This window comes from Amphiura filiformis, chromosome 1, assembly GCF_039555335.1.
Source record: "Amphiura filiformis chromosome 1, Afil_fr2py, whole genome shotgun sequence".
Classification (NCBI taxonomy): Eukaryota; Metazoa; Echinodermata; class Ophiuroidea; order Amphilepidida; family Amphiuridae; genus Amphiura; species Amphiura filiformis.
In genome coordinates, this window is record NC_092628.1 from 101,219,081 (window position 1) to 101,237,311 (window position 18,231).

General features: G+C 37.1%; 1 protein-coding gene across 1 annotated transcript in view; it reads left to right on the top strand.

The window, feature by feature from the left end:
- The window catches only part of LOC140160581 (transcription termination factor 2-like), a 63,227-nt gene that overhangs the window by 41,629 nt on the left and 3,367 nt on the right, over positions 1-18,231 (top strand). The window contains 12 exon segments of the mRNA XM_072183825.1: positions 3,646-4,215; positions 4,217-5,221; positions 6,011-6,257; positions 7,169-7,268; positions 8,226-8,365; positions 9,133-9,276; positions 10,837-11,078; positions 11,911-12,107; positions 12,558-12,622; positions 13,482-13,570; positions 14,571-14,662; positions 16,896-17,166. Of these exon segments, the coding sequence (XP_072039926.1) occupies positions 3,646-4,215; positions 4,217-5,221; positions 6,011-6,257; positions 7,169-7,268; positions 8,226-8,365; positions 9,133-9,276; positions 10,837-11,078; positions 11,911-12,107; positions 12,558-12,622; positions 13,482-13,570; positions 14,571-14,662; positions 16,896-17,166 (3,162 nt within the window).

Here is an 18,231-nt window from a genome sequence, read left to right on the forward strand (position 1 = left end):
GGTCCACCTCCAAGGCTTTGTTAAGACCTTTACACACACGCTTTTCAAATTCAGGGGTAGGATCATGGACCCTTGTACCTAACACCATACTTTGCACTATGGATGTTTCAGCCCTATACACTAATATCCCGGCAAACGAGGGTATAGATGCATGTCGCACTTATCTTGAACCTACTTACTCTCCTGACCAACTTGATGCTTTCTGTGACCTCATGGAAATTGTTCTTACTTGCAATAATTTCACATTTGACAGCACTAACTACAAGCAAATATTTGGAACCAGTATGGGAACGAAAATGGCGCCCTCTATGGCCTGTCTTTTCATGGGTCGTCTTGAAGAACGTCTGCTCTCTTCAATCTCCAAGAAACCCCTCATGTGGATGAGATATATCAATGATATTTTCTTTCTGTGGACACATGGACCTGATGAACTTCAGCACTTTGTCAACTTCTGCAATTCATTCCATCCAACTATCAAGTTTACCTCTGAATCTTCTACCAAGGAAATACCCTTCCTAGATGTACTGGTATCCATCAGAGATGATACTCTCCATACGGACCTGTACTCTAAACCCACTGATTCACATCAGTTTCTTCACTGGACTTCCTGTCATCCCAAGCATACCAAGTCAAGTCTTCCGTACAGCTTGGCTTTCCGGTTGAACCGCATCTGCTCCTCCCTGAGACGCTTGAGAAGAGAAAAGTTGAACTTGAATGCTTTCTAAAGGCCAGAGGCTATCCTGGTTCTGTTATCAACAGACAAATCAACAAAGCTCTAGAGATTCCTAGATCCGATGCTCTCGAGCCTAAGACGCCAGACTCTGATAATCCAGAACGCATTCCACTGGTCATCACTTACCATCCTTCGCTTCCCAAACTTTCTCAGATACTTCACAAACACTTCATGTATCTTGCATTCTTCAGATAGATGTAAGAAGGCTATTCCTAACCTACCCATGGTAGCTTATCGGGGAAGTGCTAACATCAAGGACGTGATTGTGCGTTCATCGCTACCTCCAGCCCAACCTCCTCCTCGAGGCTCGATTGCATGTGGCTCATGTACTTTATGTAATCATGAGATCCACTCTAAACCTAAATGGGGTGGTGGCTCACCAGTCGCACACACCAAGAAAGGGTCGTCTTTCACTAGTTCTTCCACAGGTGAAAGTCATGTCATCCACAAACACCTCAGTTGTCAGAGTGAGAATGTGATCTACCTTATCACATGTGCTAATTGTCAAGTGCAGTATGTGGGAGAGACTGGTCGTAGCCTGGAAACCAGACTGACTGAGCATTGTGCTGATGCTCGGCTTAACAGAAATACACCAGTAGCTAAACATTTCAACCTCCCAGGACATTCTGCAAATCACATTACTGTCATGTGTATTGACAAACCCCCAAAGACTGACACTTTCATGCGAAAGAAACTTGAGAAAGACTGGATCTCTAAACTTCAGACAACCCAACCACTTGGCTTGAATGTTAAAGATTAACATGCCAGTGTATCTTTAGGCCTATGGATCTTGTTAGCATTTATTACTGGACCTACATGTAGGCCTATATGTTTGACGTGTCAATTCACATTTGGCTTTCTTATTGTAGGCCGCGTTGCTTGCTAATATTTTTCCAGCTTTTAGCAGTCCCTGTATCACTACCTATTTTGGCATATTTCATGTCAATTTGCAACGGTATTTCACTGTGCTTTGGTGTTAGTGATTTTTGGCTTTATCACTTTCATCCGCCGGCCTATATCTGTACATGCACTGAAATTAAATTTCATCCTGCATGGACCACATGCTTTCTTACTTTCTCTGTTTTTCTACCTCCCTTCTTTTCAGTATGCATATTACACTTTAATATTTGAGACCTTCATTAACTTGTGTTTTATCCAGCAATTTTGGTTTATTATTTTCACTATACATGTATTGTGTAGGTCTATAAACATTATTTGTTCTTTATCTAATATGCATATTGCAGTTTGAGTGACATTAGTCCACTTATCCTATCTATTCATTCTCTACAACCTCTATTGATTGCGACCCCACTTGACATTTACTTCCTGTCAATTAGGACAATACCCTTTTGTCCTGTGGTGGTGCTTATTTACATATTGTTTCCCAGTCTAACTTTGTAGTGAATTTGCACTCAATGAGAGAAGACACAACTTATTTTGCTCTGAGTTTGCTGTCTTTTTTGCTACTTATTTCAATTTGAACTTGGCTTCAATTTTTGACTTGAATTTGTTTTTAAACTACAGCATGTAGTTTTTGTTGTTTGCCTTATATTTTGTTGTCTGTCCCTGAAGAAGAGCAGTTTATCTGCTCAAACGCGTCGGTTGTTTTTTGTCTGTCTAGTGTTTGACTGCTATGTACACAGTGATTTTCATCACTTCCAGTGTACTGTTTTCCTGACACTTTTGTGGGCTCTGGAATTGGCCATTTTTGGCCATCGAACTTTGCCTGTTTTGTGCCTACACTGGATGTTTGGTTAAGCTTGTCTGTTTATATGCACAGTGATTTTCATCACTTGTTCTAGTGCAGTTTTGTATTACCATTGATCCTTGTTGTTTTTGCAGGTTCAGCACTTACTTCTGTGGGCCTTGGAACTGGTAAATTTTGGCTATCGAACTTTGCCTACTTCTTCTGCCTACATTTGCTGTTTGTGTCCCCCTGCATACTGTCTAGTCTGCATTTTACTTGTTTCCCCACATCAAGTTGGTGTACCTTGCTTTTTTCTTTCCCATCATTATAAGGCAAAAAAAAAGTTTTGTCTGAGGACCCTGCGTGCATTGCTTTTAAAATGAGATTTAACATGGCAGCACATTATTATTTTGGGCACAAAACAATTTACGATCATTTCAGACAAAATGTCAAAATAAAAACTCCAAGAACTGTATCACATCATTCGCTCTGAATATTGATCTATTGAAACAGCATGCAAGTAACGGCTCTGTGAACAAAATATTGGGACTCAACTTATAAATCTCTGCCTTGTATAACATCGTCACTGGGAACAAATTTTTACTGCTTGATTGATATCGGTATACCAGAGAAAAGATCATCTTTTAACTAATTTTCATTTCATGCTTAGTAAATACTGAAGCTTCCTCAACACATAAAAGTCAACTTTTTGAACTCCTTACATACGGTAATGTTTTAATGTAGGATAACATAGCGGTGAATTAGTGGCACACATCAACATTTGGGGTGCTGAATTTTACACCATTGACATTACTCACAACATTACATTGTCACGATGTGTCATCATGATTTTTCAGAACTTTGCAAGTTAATTATTAAGAGTATGAATTATTTAGCATGTAGTTTTAGGTCAGGGTTAGGATTTAGTTAGCATAGGTTAGGAGTTTAGGAGCTGATGGTTAGTATTAGAACTACATTTTCGTAAGGCATGTAACTTGGAGTGGCATTCTTGCTAAACAAAAAACCCTAAAACAGGATTGCAAAAAAAAAAAAAGGAAACAAATCGCAAAGGGCATAGCCTGTTTTTCAACAACAACAACAAAATGCATAGCACATAGCTTTTTTGCCAGAAAGTCCTGAGACAAAACTTGTTTTTTTTGCCTAATTACATATATAACATTGCTGATCAACTCATTTTTTTTCTTCTTTTCTTTAATGTTATTAGAATTCAGCACCAAGAAAACCGCTCCATGACAACAATGGCAAAAGCACCGCAACATCAGATCATCCCTCAATGATGATTCCAAGGCAACAATCTCATAACAAGCCAAATCCTTCAAACCAACAAGTGAACAAGGTTGCCAGTGTAGCAACGGAAGAACAAAGGCTAGGCAAAGAGAAGAGTCCAAGTGAGAAAGCATCACCTAATCTGCCACCTTCTATCACTAAAGTACAAAGTAGCCATGGTGAGACTACCCAAATTAAACAAGCTACAACTAATAAGACTTCACAAGCAACAAATCATTCCAAAGATCAGCAGAGATTGACAGCCAGTAAGAAGAATGTAATAAGTCTGGATGAAAGTATGCAAGATTTGAACGAGTCTGGCTGGAGACAACCTGCATCAGAAGATGATAGTAGTGATGATGATTGCTTCATTGTTGGTGAAACAAAAGCAAGGAAACCTTCTGATTCCAGTAGTACCAGTTCATCTGGCAGTGACAATGATGCATCTGCTAAAAGACCTCCACAAACTGCTTCCACATCTGACTCTTCAAGGCAAGTCAATTCAGCATCATCCCAACTGTCTCTGTCTTAACTTACCTTCAGACACAACAGTTAGTGCAAATAAAGACAGGAAGCCTTCGTCCTCCAGCAGCAGCACCAGCTCTAGTTCTTCAGACGGTGACAATGAAGCATCAGCTAGAAGGCCTCTACAGACTGCTGCCAGAAGCAGCACCAGTTCTAGTTCTTCAGACAGCAACAATGAAGCATCAGCTAGAAGGCCTTCACAGACTTCTTCCAGCAGTAGCACCAGCTCTAGTTCATCAGACAGTGACAAAGAAGCATCTGCTAGAAGGCCTCCACAATCTCAGTCTTCCAAACCAGCAGGTTTTCAATCTGGAAGTACAGTTGGTAAACCAGCTTCTACTGATACCAAGAGCAGTTCATCTCAGCCAACCACTGCCACAAAGAAGATGTACCTAATCAATGGTAAAGTGGTATCTTCTGATGTAGAACTATCTGCTGATGCACTCCAAGAACTGGCAAAGAAGATACAGTTTCCACCTTATGTCAGTAACCAAGCAGCAGATGCAGCATCAACCCAGTTGTCTCATCTTAAAATAGCAGAGAAAAATCTGCCAGGAGTAAGTGAAAGAGCAGCAGCTGTGAGTCAAGGAGAGAACAAAAGTGCACCATCAATACCCCACTCTGCATCAGCACAATTGACGTTAGCCAAATCTGCATCAGCGTCAATACATAATCCATCATCAGGAGTAGTTCTTAAGGAAGCAAGACCACCTGTGAAACAAGTTGCATCCTCTCAAGGGCCATCTACCTTATCTCAAGTCTTACCATCACTTCATGATGTAGGTTCTCAACAACAGGGAGGCTCCTCTCAAGCATTCATACGACAACCTGTTCAAGGGCCTACATCCTTTGCAATGATAAAGCCACAGGGTGATCAGGGACTCTCAGCATCCCAGCAGCAGCAGGGTTATTCTTCAGCGTCTGTCATGCAAGCGGTTAATGATATACGTCTCAAAGCAGAATTGGAGAGTCGCTTAAGAAAACAACAAGTAAGTAATGCCCTATATTATTCATATATGACATATAATAATTTAACCTTGCTTCAAATGCAACTTGCAAAATCTTCTGATTTTGGACAAGATGGTAGTACATTTTTTAAGTTATGCAGGGGTGGTACAGGTACACTTGAAGGATCAGCCATTATCATAAAGGTACACAGAATGTATCATTTCCATCAAATTTTAATTTTGTTATTCTTATTGTGGGCACGGTGGTTCAGTGGATACGGCCTTGGACTCATAATCTGAGAGCTTGCTCGACGTGCGTGGGTTCGAGTCCCGTCCCGCCACGTGTGTTGTGTCCTTGGGCAAGGCGCTTTGCCTCGCTTGCCTCACCCCACCCAGGTGCAATGGGAAGCTGTTAGGGGTAGTCACAGTCGTTGTACTGATGAACCCTGCGCCATGTGTAGGCTGCAAACGTGGTTCCGATTATTCTAATGACGGCGGAATAAATGTAAAGCGCTTTGAGGCTGTTTACGGCATAAAGCGCTATATAAATATCTACATTCATTCATTATATCTATTCAATAGATGATATGAACATGGTATTTTTAGTGAAATCATCAAGCTAACAAATTCCTACTTATAGAAATAATTATAAAAATGATAGAATTTAATTTGATCCAACTTCAGACAGATTTTGCTTGATTACATCATATATGTTCAAAGATGATGTTTTAGTGCCCAAAAGTTTGTGTCACAGTTATAAAAGGTAAGGGGAGAAATGTTTTATTACGTCTTTCCGTAAAGTTATTATTTTTTACTTTGTCAAATTTCCAGGATTTAGCCAAGAAGATCCCATTTGCCAATCTTCCAGACAAGGGTGCTCAGTTTATGCGCAACTTGGAGAAACTCCAACAGCAAATTGCTCAGATTAATATGCGTTTGAAGCAAACACCAGCCGTGGTTACTACACGGGCACCAGCAGTACCTGGTGCTCAAAGTAAGCTGTCTGATTTCTACATGTATCAGCAGAACAGAGGACCTATTCAGATACCAGCACATGTAATGGATTATCAGTATGCAGGTATGATTGTACCTTTTATCTTTCATCTGATCAGGGGTGTGAGAGTTCCTCTTTTCAGCTGATTTCCTCTTTTTTGTTGCCAAAATTGACATGTTTTCTTTTTTTTTAGCCCATATTTGATGTTTTGTCCCTAATTTTACACTGTTTTCAGTATTTTTTTTTAGTAATTTTCCTCTTTTTTAGCCTGTGGCCTCTCACACTCCTCTCTGATGCAGAGCAATTTGAAGTACAGTCTTGTGTATTTGCTATGATGTACACAAATAAATTGTTACTGTATACAAAACATTAAATGCAAATAATAAAGAAAAGTTAAAACTAGCCATGTTGAAGCCTGGTTCATCATTTCTTATAAAATAAGAAAGATTACTAGACACCATATGATATTGGATTGTATGCACATCAAATGAAAAATTACTGAAACTGCCGATCTGGTTATATGCAAATTATTGACTCTTTTCATGTTTTGTTTTTAAATTTTATTTGTACACAGTATTTTCAATCAGGGTAGTTTGAAGTGTCCGTTAAACAAAAAGTTGTTGAAATGTGGTATTGCAATTTTGCACTTCAATTTGAAAGTTGAAATGCAACAGGCAAATTTTGGGGTGCAAATTGCACTGAGATAGGGCTTATTTTGAACTCTGCCTTGACAATAAAGATTATGCTGAGCACAGTTGTTTACAAAAAGATACTAGAATGTGAAAAATTGTATGATTTGTCAGAACAGAGTTGATGATCACAACAAGAGCATGCTTTGCACAGTGTGTAACTGTACTATGTAACTATATAATAGGATAATGGGGTTACTATTTTATGTACTTTCAAAATATCTGATGAATCATTATTGGAATTTCTACTTGGAATCCATTATCATGAACCAAATGTCACTTGATTTTAATAAATTAATTTTGCAGCCGCACCGCAGGCGCAGACTTTATATGGTGGTCGTATGACGGCATCTCGTCTAAGGGAAGTAGGATCTATTACTAGAGAGGCAATTGACAAACTCCACAAGTAAGTAAAAGATGCAATGTACTAGAGCTTTCTATGTGAAAACATACTGGGAATTAATGCAGACGTTATTATATGGTGGTTTTATGACGGCATCTCATCTAAGGGAAGTAGGATCTATTACTATAGAGGCAAAAGTGAAGTTAAAGATTTATTTATTGATTTATTTATTTATTTATTTATGTATAAAACAATCCAGAAAGCAGGTCACAGACCTGATACGCCTGGGTAACAATTAAAAATATGTATAAAATCAACAGACAAGCAACAACAAAATGCATACAGTAGCATAACATTTAAAGGCAAAAAGAAATCACAGATTATTAAGACGCTGCACAACTTGAGGAATGGTAGATTGCATGTATCTGGTTAGTTTACAGCGAGGAGGATCAATCTGTTGGGCATACCTAAGATTCCTACCGTGCCGATTACCTTTGGATTTAGGCAGCATTTGAGAACGTTTAGCAGACGCTTGCAAACCCTGGCCAAATCGCACCAACAGCTGATCTCTCCTCTCATATATAAGGAAACCAAACCTAGTTTCTCCAAAGCAGCCTGTTAAGATGTGTAGCTCTGGCCCAGGATGATACGATACACCCGCTTCTGGATGACCTCCATCTGCTCAGACTGTGTCTTGGAGATACTAGTATGCCATAAAAGGGCTGGCATATTCCATGATAGGCTGAATATACATTTGATAAACAGAAGACAAATCATCCCAAGATGATTTTGTAATCATGGAATTGTATTGATGAGAACTTTCTATGCGAAAAGATACTGGAAAATAAAAAGCACTTTCCGTACAATGTACATAAATATACTGAAATATAATGAAGAAGAAGAGGGTGTCTGTTGACAACAGACAGGCAGGGAAAAGGAACTACTGAATGACTTTTGTTTTTGCACTATCACTGCTCTGCATTTATCATCTGTAATATTTTCTTTTATTTTGACCCTTAGATCTTTAGAAACATTTCCACCAGCAGATCAGGAGACCAAAGATCCAGAAGGGTTGACGGTATCATTGATGCCTCATCAACGACAAGCTTTGACTTGGCTTATATGGAGGGAACAGCAGCATCCTTGTGGGGGCATTTTAGGTAAGAGATAGTCTGTTCTTATCATATTGATATGTCAGTGGTAAAGACCAAATTGTAATGAATGCAATATTGGGGTAGTTTTGAAACCTGATCGGCTGAGCAATATATTTAACCTTGTATGCCTTCTCTTTGTATTCAGATGCTTTGATAGAGTTTATTGGGGACAATCACAATTCAGGTCTAAGAGAAGCTGTGTCAATAATTGTTTGACCTTATTTTATTAATGTTGTTATTTTCAATTGAAGCACACATGATAAAATTTTAAAACTTTTAACCTGCTATTCAATGTATCCTACAGAAAACATAATCATATGCAAAATGATTATGCCATCCGTCATTTTTCAAAACTGGAGAGGAGGAACACCATGGGCAAAAGGGTGCCAAATCAGCATGCATGTTGTATTTGTAGTTTGGCGGAAAGTTATGATTACCTGGAACTTTTTCTACAAGAAAAAGTTTAGTTTCATGCTGTTTCACTGAACCTAAGCCATGTCATAGATTCAGAATTTTATTGCACAGTACGGGAATCAATCTTGATTCCTGCAGAAAAAAATTGGCGAGAATCATTGATTCTTATCTTGTCAATCAACTTCTGTGTAAACTACAAAAGTTTGAATAAGAATTCTGACCCTGATTAACCATCAAATTTACTCCAAAGAAATTTCACATTTTGCCTTTACCATGTAAAAGCAAGTTATTAGCTTTAGGATTAATGGACCTTTCATTTTAAATTGTTTTTTAAATTTTGTTTTGGTTTTCTCCCTCAGCTGATGACATGGGGTTAGGAAAGACGTTGACCATGATATCACTTGTCAAAAAACAAAGGGAATTAAACCAGCTGATGGAACAGGACAAAGAACATGATAATAAGGAGGATAAAGAAGATGATAAGGAAGAGAAAAAAGATCAAGGTCAGTAGCTACTTCACTTACCGGTAGTGCTTTTGAGGAACTTTGTCAACTGATGATGTCAGCTCTGATGTTTTTCTTGGAAACGACTAGAGTAGCTACTTGTTTGGATTGAACCAGAAAGACAGTCTATTATGTGCATGGATTCCATTATAAAGATAGACAGATAAAGATGGACAGATAGTATCAGTATTTGTTTCATGCTAAGCTTACAAACTGTGGCAAGGTCCATTCATACTACACTGCATTTGCGGTGTGTTCTGTTCCCTATATATCAATAACTTTTTGCCACAACTCAAGGTAAATATGATGCAATGCACCGCACCGCAAAGCAATTACTGCATAGTGTAAACAGACCTTTAAACTGGCAAGTTCAGTTTAATTTTAAAAATGTTGGTTACCAATTAATTTGATTTTCGTTTATTTCATTTCATTTCATTTCATTTCAATTTTATTTATACACGGAAAAGCCCAGATCAGCCCTTGAGCTGGTCTTCCCTGGGGCCGTGTTGCTACATAAATTTCCATGTTACATTACATCATTAATCAAGTACCATAACCACCCGGGTATAAGCCCACTTTCGGCTATAAGCCCACCCCCTATTTTTCAAAACATTCTGGGAACAAGGGTGCACTCAGGTATAAGCCCAGTACTAAATTTTGGCCAAGTCAATGCTTTGCTCTCATATTTAAGAACAAATTAAAAACATATCAGTTGATAATTAACATTCCACACTTACAATTTTAAGAAATTGACATAAAAGATAGAAATTACTGGTGCATTGTGCATACAGATGAGGGATAATTGTTCTTATTTTAAAATTCCAGCACTAGCCCTTCCCCGGTTATAAGCCCACCCCCATTTTTGAAGTGAAATCTGCCATCTAGGGGGGGTGGGCTTATACCCGAGTGGTTACGATATAATAAAAAGTAAATGGAAATACAAAACAAGTATAAAAACTATAAAATGACAAAGTGATAAAATATAAATTAAACATACAAAGCAAGTACAATTCTGAAGAAGTTGCTGTCATTGAAACAAAATTGATCTAATAATTGATTTAAAAAATCTAGAACCCATGGATTCTGGATTGATTTGATTCATGATTTAAGTTGGTAGAGCATTAGGTCCTAGGTTAAAAACCTGCATGGTCAGTGGAAGGAAAGTTTTCTCAATGATAAATATTAATATTGTGTGGTATCAAATTGATTCTAAGTAGTTTTTATTCTACTTAGATGTTTAGAATCCCATTTTTTTCCTTACCAGGTACAATATTATTTAACACTTGGGCAGGTAAAAGTAACATCACAACATAAGCAAAGTATTTGCAACTCGTTTATCAATAAGGAAGTACCGAATCACAAGCCCATATCTGTGCTTGCTTTTTGATCATTAGTTTAGTTGCTAGAGCATCAGACCGGTAAACCAAAGGTCCAGGTTTCTAAATTTTTAAATGGGCAGTGGAAAGGAATTGTTTATTCATATACTATGTGGTGATGAACTTGATTCCATCTTAGATTGTTAGTTAATCCTATTTTTTATTTCTTTTCCTTATACATCAGCATTTATCAAGTCAAAATGCACACTAGTGGTGTGCCCAGCATCCCTTATGCTGCAGTGGATGGGAGAGGTTGAGAAGAGATGCAAATCAAATGATATATCCATGTATCTATACCATGGTCCCAAAAGAGAACAGGATCCAAAGATACTAGCTTCCTATGATATGGTCTTCACTACATACAGTATTGTTGGCAAAGAATTGTCTGTTGTGTGTGCAGAAGATAAAGGGGATCAGCCAGCAAAGGTATGTATATCTGGTCATAAAATGATATTGTCTTCTTTTTGTGTCTGTCGGTCTGTCTGTCAGTTATGCTGTCTGTCTGCTTCTTTTGTGCTTGCTCTATTTTGTTCTCTGTCTTTTGTGTTCTTGGTTTCTTTCTCTCTCTGCCTTTCTCTCTGATTTATTTTATTCTCTGTCAAATCTGGATAATTAAAATGTGCACCTTTTGATTTTCACACTTAATATCACATTGTTTGTACTAGAGGTATGTGCCCCCATTAATGTTTTTAAATTTTGCAGGGTTCAAAATGTTGTGGATGTAAGCGATCAATTGGCAACACTGTCTGGTTTAGGCGCTACATGCTTAAAACACACTGATCTGATAAACATCACATAAAGTAATTACCAATTCATTTCAAGATAACTCAAAATCTATGCATCAAATTTTAAAACTGAAAAACAAAAAAAGAAAAAGATGTAAATTCAGAAGTTGCACCTAAACACATTGAAAATGTTGCTTTTGTTGCTTGAGTGCCTACCTTTGACCAGTCAGGTAGAAAATGTAATGGTGTATACTGACATAAGTATCTTTTTGGTGCAACTTTTGATTCTGCATCTTTTTCATTCAAGGAGTCACCATGGCTACAAATATTGAGCTATCAAGACAAATGATAGATCACATACAGAACTAAATTGGGTTTCCTTTTGCTATTGCTGTGTTGCATAGATTTTGAGATGTTGCCTCATAATTAAGAGCAATAAGTACTTTTTCTGAAATGTTTATTTTAAAATCTTTACAAAATTATATAACAATCCTGGAGTAAAATATCTTGATAATGTGTGATTTCTTGATCAGGATGCTACCTGTACAACATCACAACCAACCTTACTCCAGATTGGATGGGAACGTATCATCTTGGATGAAGCACATAGTATCAAGAATCACAAGAGTCAGACAGCCATCTCTGTGTGTCGGCTTAGGGCCAAGTCTAGATGGGCAGTTACTGGCACACCTATTCAGAACAATCTCTTAGATATGTTCTCATTATTAAGGTATGTACAACCCTATAAACAATATGAGGACAAAGATAGCAAAACTAAATTTCCATGAGTTACATTTTTGCCTCAAATGATCAAAATATGACCACAAAAATTCATGATGTTGTGGTCTTATATGATAAAACCAAGGATTTGATTGATAAATCTGTTCATAAATCAAAAGCAACATTTGCAACATTCTCCTCATTCTGCTTGAGTGAATTAGTGGAAAATCAACAGTGGTTACAGGTTTACACAAATCATACTCTCAGATTTTCTGCAAACTATTGCATCAAATGTATAGGAATGTGCATATGTGCACCAACAATTTGAGCTGCCACACACAATTTGAAGCGGGACTCAATGAAATGCACACTGACATCACCAACTCGCTGAGAACAAAACTTCTAAAACGATATTTAACCATAATTGCTGCTTCATTTATCTATGATTTCTTTTTTGCAGGTTCCTGAGATGCTCTCCATTTGATGAGTACAAAGTATGGAAGAAACAAGTAGACAATAACTCACGTAAGTTGTAATTATTTTGTATGGTATAGAGCATGGCACAGTGGTATATGAGGTCCCTAATTCAACCCATACATGAGACATTTACACGGTATTGACTTGGAAATTAGGTTAGATTATGTTAAGAATTTTGCAATGCCCCATTATGGTACATATGAGTACTGAACCTTGAGAGTATGTACTGTCTCTGTGTTTGAATGCTAATTGGTGAGCCTCGTGCAGCTTGCAGCAAAATGTGACGTGTCATGTCAAAAGGAGACACTTTTGGGCAGGTTATCAATTTTGAGGTTTTTACATATCTTAAATAAAGAGATATTTTGCTCCACAACGCCGTTTTCCCCAATGAAATCGGACATTCCTAAGCGAAGATATTGGGTTTGTAAGTTATGGTATTATAAAATTGGAAATTGAGATATTGGCCTTTAAAAATATTATTAACAATGTTGAGAGTAGGAATGACCTTGAAAAATATCTCCAAAAATACAAGATACCAGTTATATTCCGGTCTGAAACTATCAGACATTATTTTAAACATCAATAACATCACAAATACCCAACAAACCCAAATTGTGAAAAAATCATCTTGGCCAGATTTTTGGCTATTTCTCCATTTATGATCCTGCCCAAAAGTGTCTCCTTTTGACATGACACGTCACAAATATTCTTTAGAAATTATTACTACACTTTTGGGAGAGAAAACATGCACAAATTATGAAATTTTATGAGTTAAAAAAAGCGACCCAAGATTTCCGTGTTTTTGGGTCGGTTGTGAAGGGCAAACAAACACTTTTTTCATTGGCCTAATCAAAGATACCTTGATGGTACATTCATTTGTGATCATTACTTGTCTTTTTACTCTCAGAATATGGCAACAAGAAGCTGAATGTGTTGGTGAAGAATTTGCTTCTGAGAAGAACCAAGAACCAGGAAGGCACCACTGGCAAACCATTGGTAAGCGGCTTAAATGCATTTCATTCTCTTTTTTTTGTAATAGATAAGTTGGATATCCCTGATTTGTGTGTTTGTTTCACCTGATTTATATTCAGTGGGAGACTAATAGACATCAGTTTAACTTTTAACAAATCATATCATATTTTATTTATTTATTTCAACTTTCTTTATACAGGGTAGCTCCTTCAGTGTAAAAGCACTGCTATTCTTAGAGGCCCTGTGATATACAGGGTGTAATTTACTTTGATATTACATAAATATTACAAGAAAAATATACAAAATACTATTATAATGAAATTACAAGAATCAAGAAAATTATACAAAAGGGAAAATCAATGAAAAGTGGGGTTTGTTAGAGCTCTTGATTTAAATTCACTTAGCCTCAAGGAAATATAATTAGTGCGAGTGTCAACATCAACAGAACTATTCCACAGATTTGCTGCTCTCGTCTGAAACAATCTCTTACCAGAGTTATTGTTAAATTGAGGAACAACAAGTGAATTGGAGGAAGTACATCTTGTGTCATGATCATGAGTGGATGTGGTAAATGAAAATTTGGAACAAAGATAATCAGGAGCTCTACCAGTAAGGCATTTATATAACATAATAAGAATATGATTATTCCACCTATTGTCTAGTTTAAGCCACTTGAGAGAAGACATCATTGAATCAATATTAGTTCTGATATCAGCAGAAAGAATAATTCTGGCAAGGTTGTTCAAGAGAATTTGTAACTTGCTTGAAAGAGTGACCTGTTTGTAAAGTTATGATTACTCAGTACTTGCCATAATTTTATTATGTGCTCCTGTTAAAAAATCCCTACAATTCTTACTAACTCATTTGTGAAATAGAACTTACAATGCATGGTAACTTACGGACCTTCAGACATTTGATATGGCAAAAACTTAAAGGAAACTTACCGAGGCGTAATCAGCCAATACAAATTTAATACCAAATCACATTTTGTTCACCGTTTGATATTATTTGGTTTTTTTCTCAGGTCAGTCTACCAGCAAAAAGAAACCACACTCATGACCTGGAGTTGTCATCAAAAGAAAGAACAGTATATGAGAAATTGTTTGCCCAGTCCAGGTAAGTGTTTCATTCTATCAGCCCTACTTCACTCTTATACTTGGGACTGCTGATCATCAGGTTTTTCATGGGCCTATTCCAGTTGAAATCCATACACCCCAATATGAAAGACTTGATCTTAAAGGTGAACCTCATTGAAAATAAAGTTATATATCAATGGAAAGCTTATGATGCCAGGAAGCAGAAAAGAATATTTTTTATTTGCCTAACGCACCAGGATAGACATAATCTCCATGCAAAGATTGGATATTGGCACCCCCCCTAAATTACAAAACGAAATCGTTCAAATTGGGCGCTATCGATGATGACGTCAGCACGGGGACACACAGTAAACTCAATGTCCATGCATTACTGTGGCATGCATCGGGCCAATGCACGAACTCAGTCATTGTCAACTTACTTTACATGAAAAATATCTTCAATAAAATAAGAATAACTTGAAGGAAACATCATAGATACATACGGGGTGAACTCAGTGACTGACTATGACTGAGTCTCAGTCGCTGAGTGTTCCGTATCCGCGACTGTACGTACTGTACTTGCAGACAAAATGACCAATTTGATATTCACATTCTGATATTTCCAACTTATTGCTACTTCATCAGCAAAATTTATTCCTGTAAATGTTCCAAATATAAGGAGCGATTGATCAAATCTGCTGAAACACGGTGCAAGTGCTACGGTGCTACCGGAGAGACGAAGCGAGTCGCTGTGTTTGCCCACCTTGATCGTCGCGGCTCCCTGTAATTTCTTCAGCATCAATTTATGCATCGTGTTCGGTTATCCATAAAACATGAATGTTTCACTTTTTCAGTACACTGATTGTAGTATCATTAAAAGAATCGTGACACAAGTGACAATATTTTAATTTTATTCAGATTTCAGAATTCCATCAAATAACGGTCTACTAAACCTAAATTGTATTTATTTTATAATAAAGTATCGTGATTGTGTGGAAAGAATGTACCGGAGAATGTATTGCATAATGCGCTAAATATGAAAACCTTTATGGGCTGGATTTGATGAAATCGGCAGTGGTTTTTTTATTAATTTTTTGATAATTTTAAAAATCAGATATTTTAAAATGAATCAAGAATAGGGAATGTCACAAACAAGTTATTTAATTTGTTATTCGATCATGTTTATTCAGTCCATGACATGAACGGTGTACGGTAGCAGCAAGCATTTGCGCATGGGATTGATCCCAGCGCGAAATTCAAACTCAATTACCCAGTTATACCCAGCCAGTTATGACTGATTTTGTCAAAAATTTACGGAACATTTTCGTGTTGACAATAATTCTATTATTTCTAATATATATAGAAGGAATCAGCAACTTGAAGATTCTTCTCATTTCAAGCTTTATTGTGAAAATCAGACTTGCCGGGCAGCTTGCAAAGTACAGGAAGCAAGTCTTGTTTACATGTTTCGAGTAGGATCACGTGATCTGCGAACCCTGAGCTTACGTCACGAGCATTCTCAAGGTCAAAGACGATTGATTTGGGTGCTTTTTGGGCGCCTTAAAAAAGACCAAAAATTGATTCATTTTTTTAATTTTTCAGCTTTATTGGCCATCAAAAAAATCGGAAAAAATTATTGTTAATATCCTGATATCATAAGCTTTCCATTGATATATAACTTTATTTTCAATGAGGTTCACCTTTAATATTCCACACAGGGAGTGTGAATTTCAAATAGGGTACTTGAATGGGTGATTCCATTTGAAATCTACACTCCCTGTGTGGAAGATTAAGGTCATGTCTTCCATATTGGGGTGTATAGATTTCAACTGGAATAACCCAATGATTGTACAGGTGTGTGCAATTAAAAGACATGGTTTCATGTCAGGAAAAAATAGTGTCTCAGTGCGTTCAAAGATTATTAAATCCAATGCAGAATGCTGTTTCTGTTTCTGTTTCCCCCAACTTGAACTCAGTGAAAATAAGCTTGAGATGCCTGAACCTGTCAAAACCTACATTCTGATACATATGATAGTGGAGTTAGTAGTTGTGGAAGTTGGTAATAGAAGTAATAGTGGGAACAGCAGCTTTGGTATCTTAAAATTACTTGGCAAAACTTGTTTAATAGCTAGAAACAGCATTGATCCTTCCCTGTTAACTTGAGATTACATGCATGCTGTGAATGAGTCAGGTGGTAGTACATTTAACTATGTTGTCTGGATTCCATTTGTAGAGCATTCTCATATATAAATTGTTATCAAATCATATTCCAGATCACAAGTAAAAGAATACATCAAGATGCATGAAGACAAACGAGATGGAGTGACGCCATCCAACACCTATAGCAACAGTGATCACCGAAGCACTGCTAATGCCTTTACAACTCATGGTAGTGCATCTCAGTGTAACATTGGTACAGGAGGCAGCCATCAACCAGGAGCAGACACTAGTAAAGGCAATCAACCTAAGATGAATGCCAGTCAAATTCTTGTCATGTTACTGAGATTGAGGCAATGCTGTGGACATCTGAGTCTACTGAAACAGGTACTTGGTGATCAGTTCTTGCCATAGTCACATGTAATCACATAATGTTACTCACTTATTAAAACCTGGCACACACAAAGATCTTACTTCAGAAATGCCACTTATCAGGTTTTCCAGAAGGGTTTTTTTTTACCCCATTTTATTGCTTTAATCCAAAAATTCACATGCTTCTTCAGGTTTTTCTTTCCATTTTCAAGTGTTTATAGTGGAACTAAGTGGAATCTCTCATATTTTATGATCTTTGATTTGTTTTGTTCTTGCAAATAAAGCAGCTGAATATATTAGTAAAACAGTGTATACCAACTTGATGTGGGGAACAAGATAAAGCCAGAATTGAATCAAAACTAATGCAGTATGTAAACCATGGAGGTGTACACTGACACTGCACTAGTAAAAATCCGAAACCACAGCGATTATAGATAAAAGCAAACAAAATTACAACCAACGTTTCAGAAGCTGCCCTTCAGACAATCTGCCCTTCTTCAGGGACAAATGACAAAAATATATACAACCAATGAGTTAGCTAGTTACAAGTAGACTTAGGTAGCAAGCATACTGTAAAACCCCGTCTACAAGCATATAGTGTGCTTCTGATGAAAGCTACATTAATCCAGTCGCCATTATGGAGTTTGAGCAAATAAATTACGGATCCAAGCATATACAAACAAGTATTATTTTAAGACCGATCTATTGTATTGGTATATTAACGCTTGCTTCGAATTAATTAAGCTTTTATAAAAAACACTATATATGCTTGTAGACGGGGTTTTACGGTATAAAGTTAATCAAATGACGGCGAATAATTAAACTAAGGTAGCATGCAAACAAAATATCAAAACCACAGCCAAAAAAGTAGCATCTCTACCATAGAATTAGAGCAGGAGAACCAAGGCCCCCTATACCGCCACATACAATCGCCCCGTCAGCTATGGGGAGAAAATTGGGGGTATTCAGGTGGAGAGGAACGAAAACAATTCTGTGGTCTCTACAGAATGAGAGCTAGCTTGCTACAGATTTACTTTGTGATTAAAGTACATTGATATTGTAATTTTACATTCCTATTTT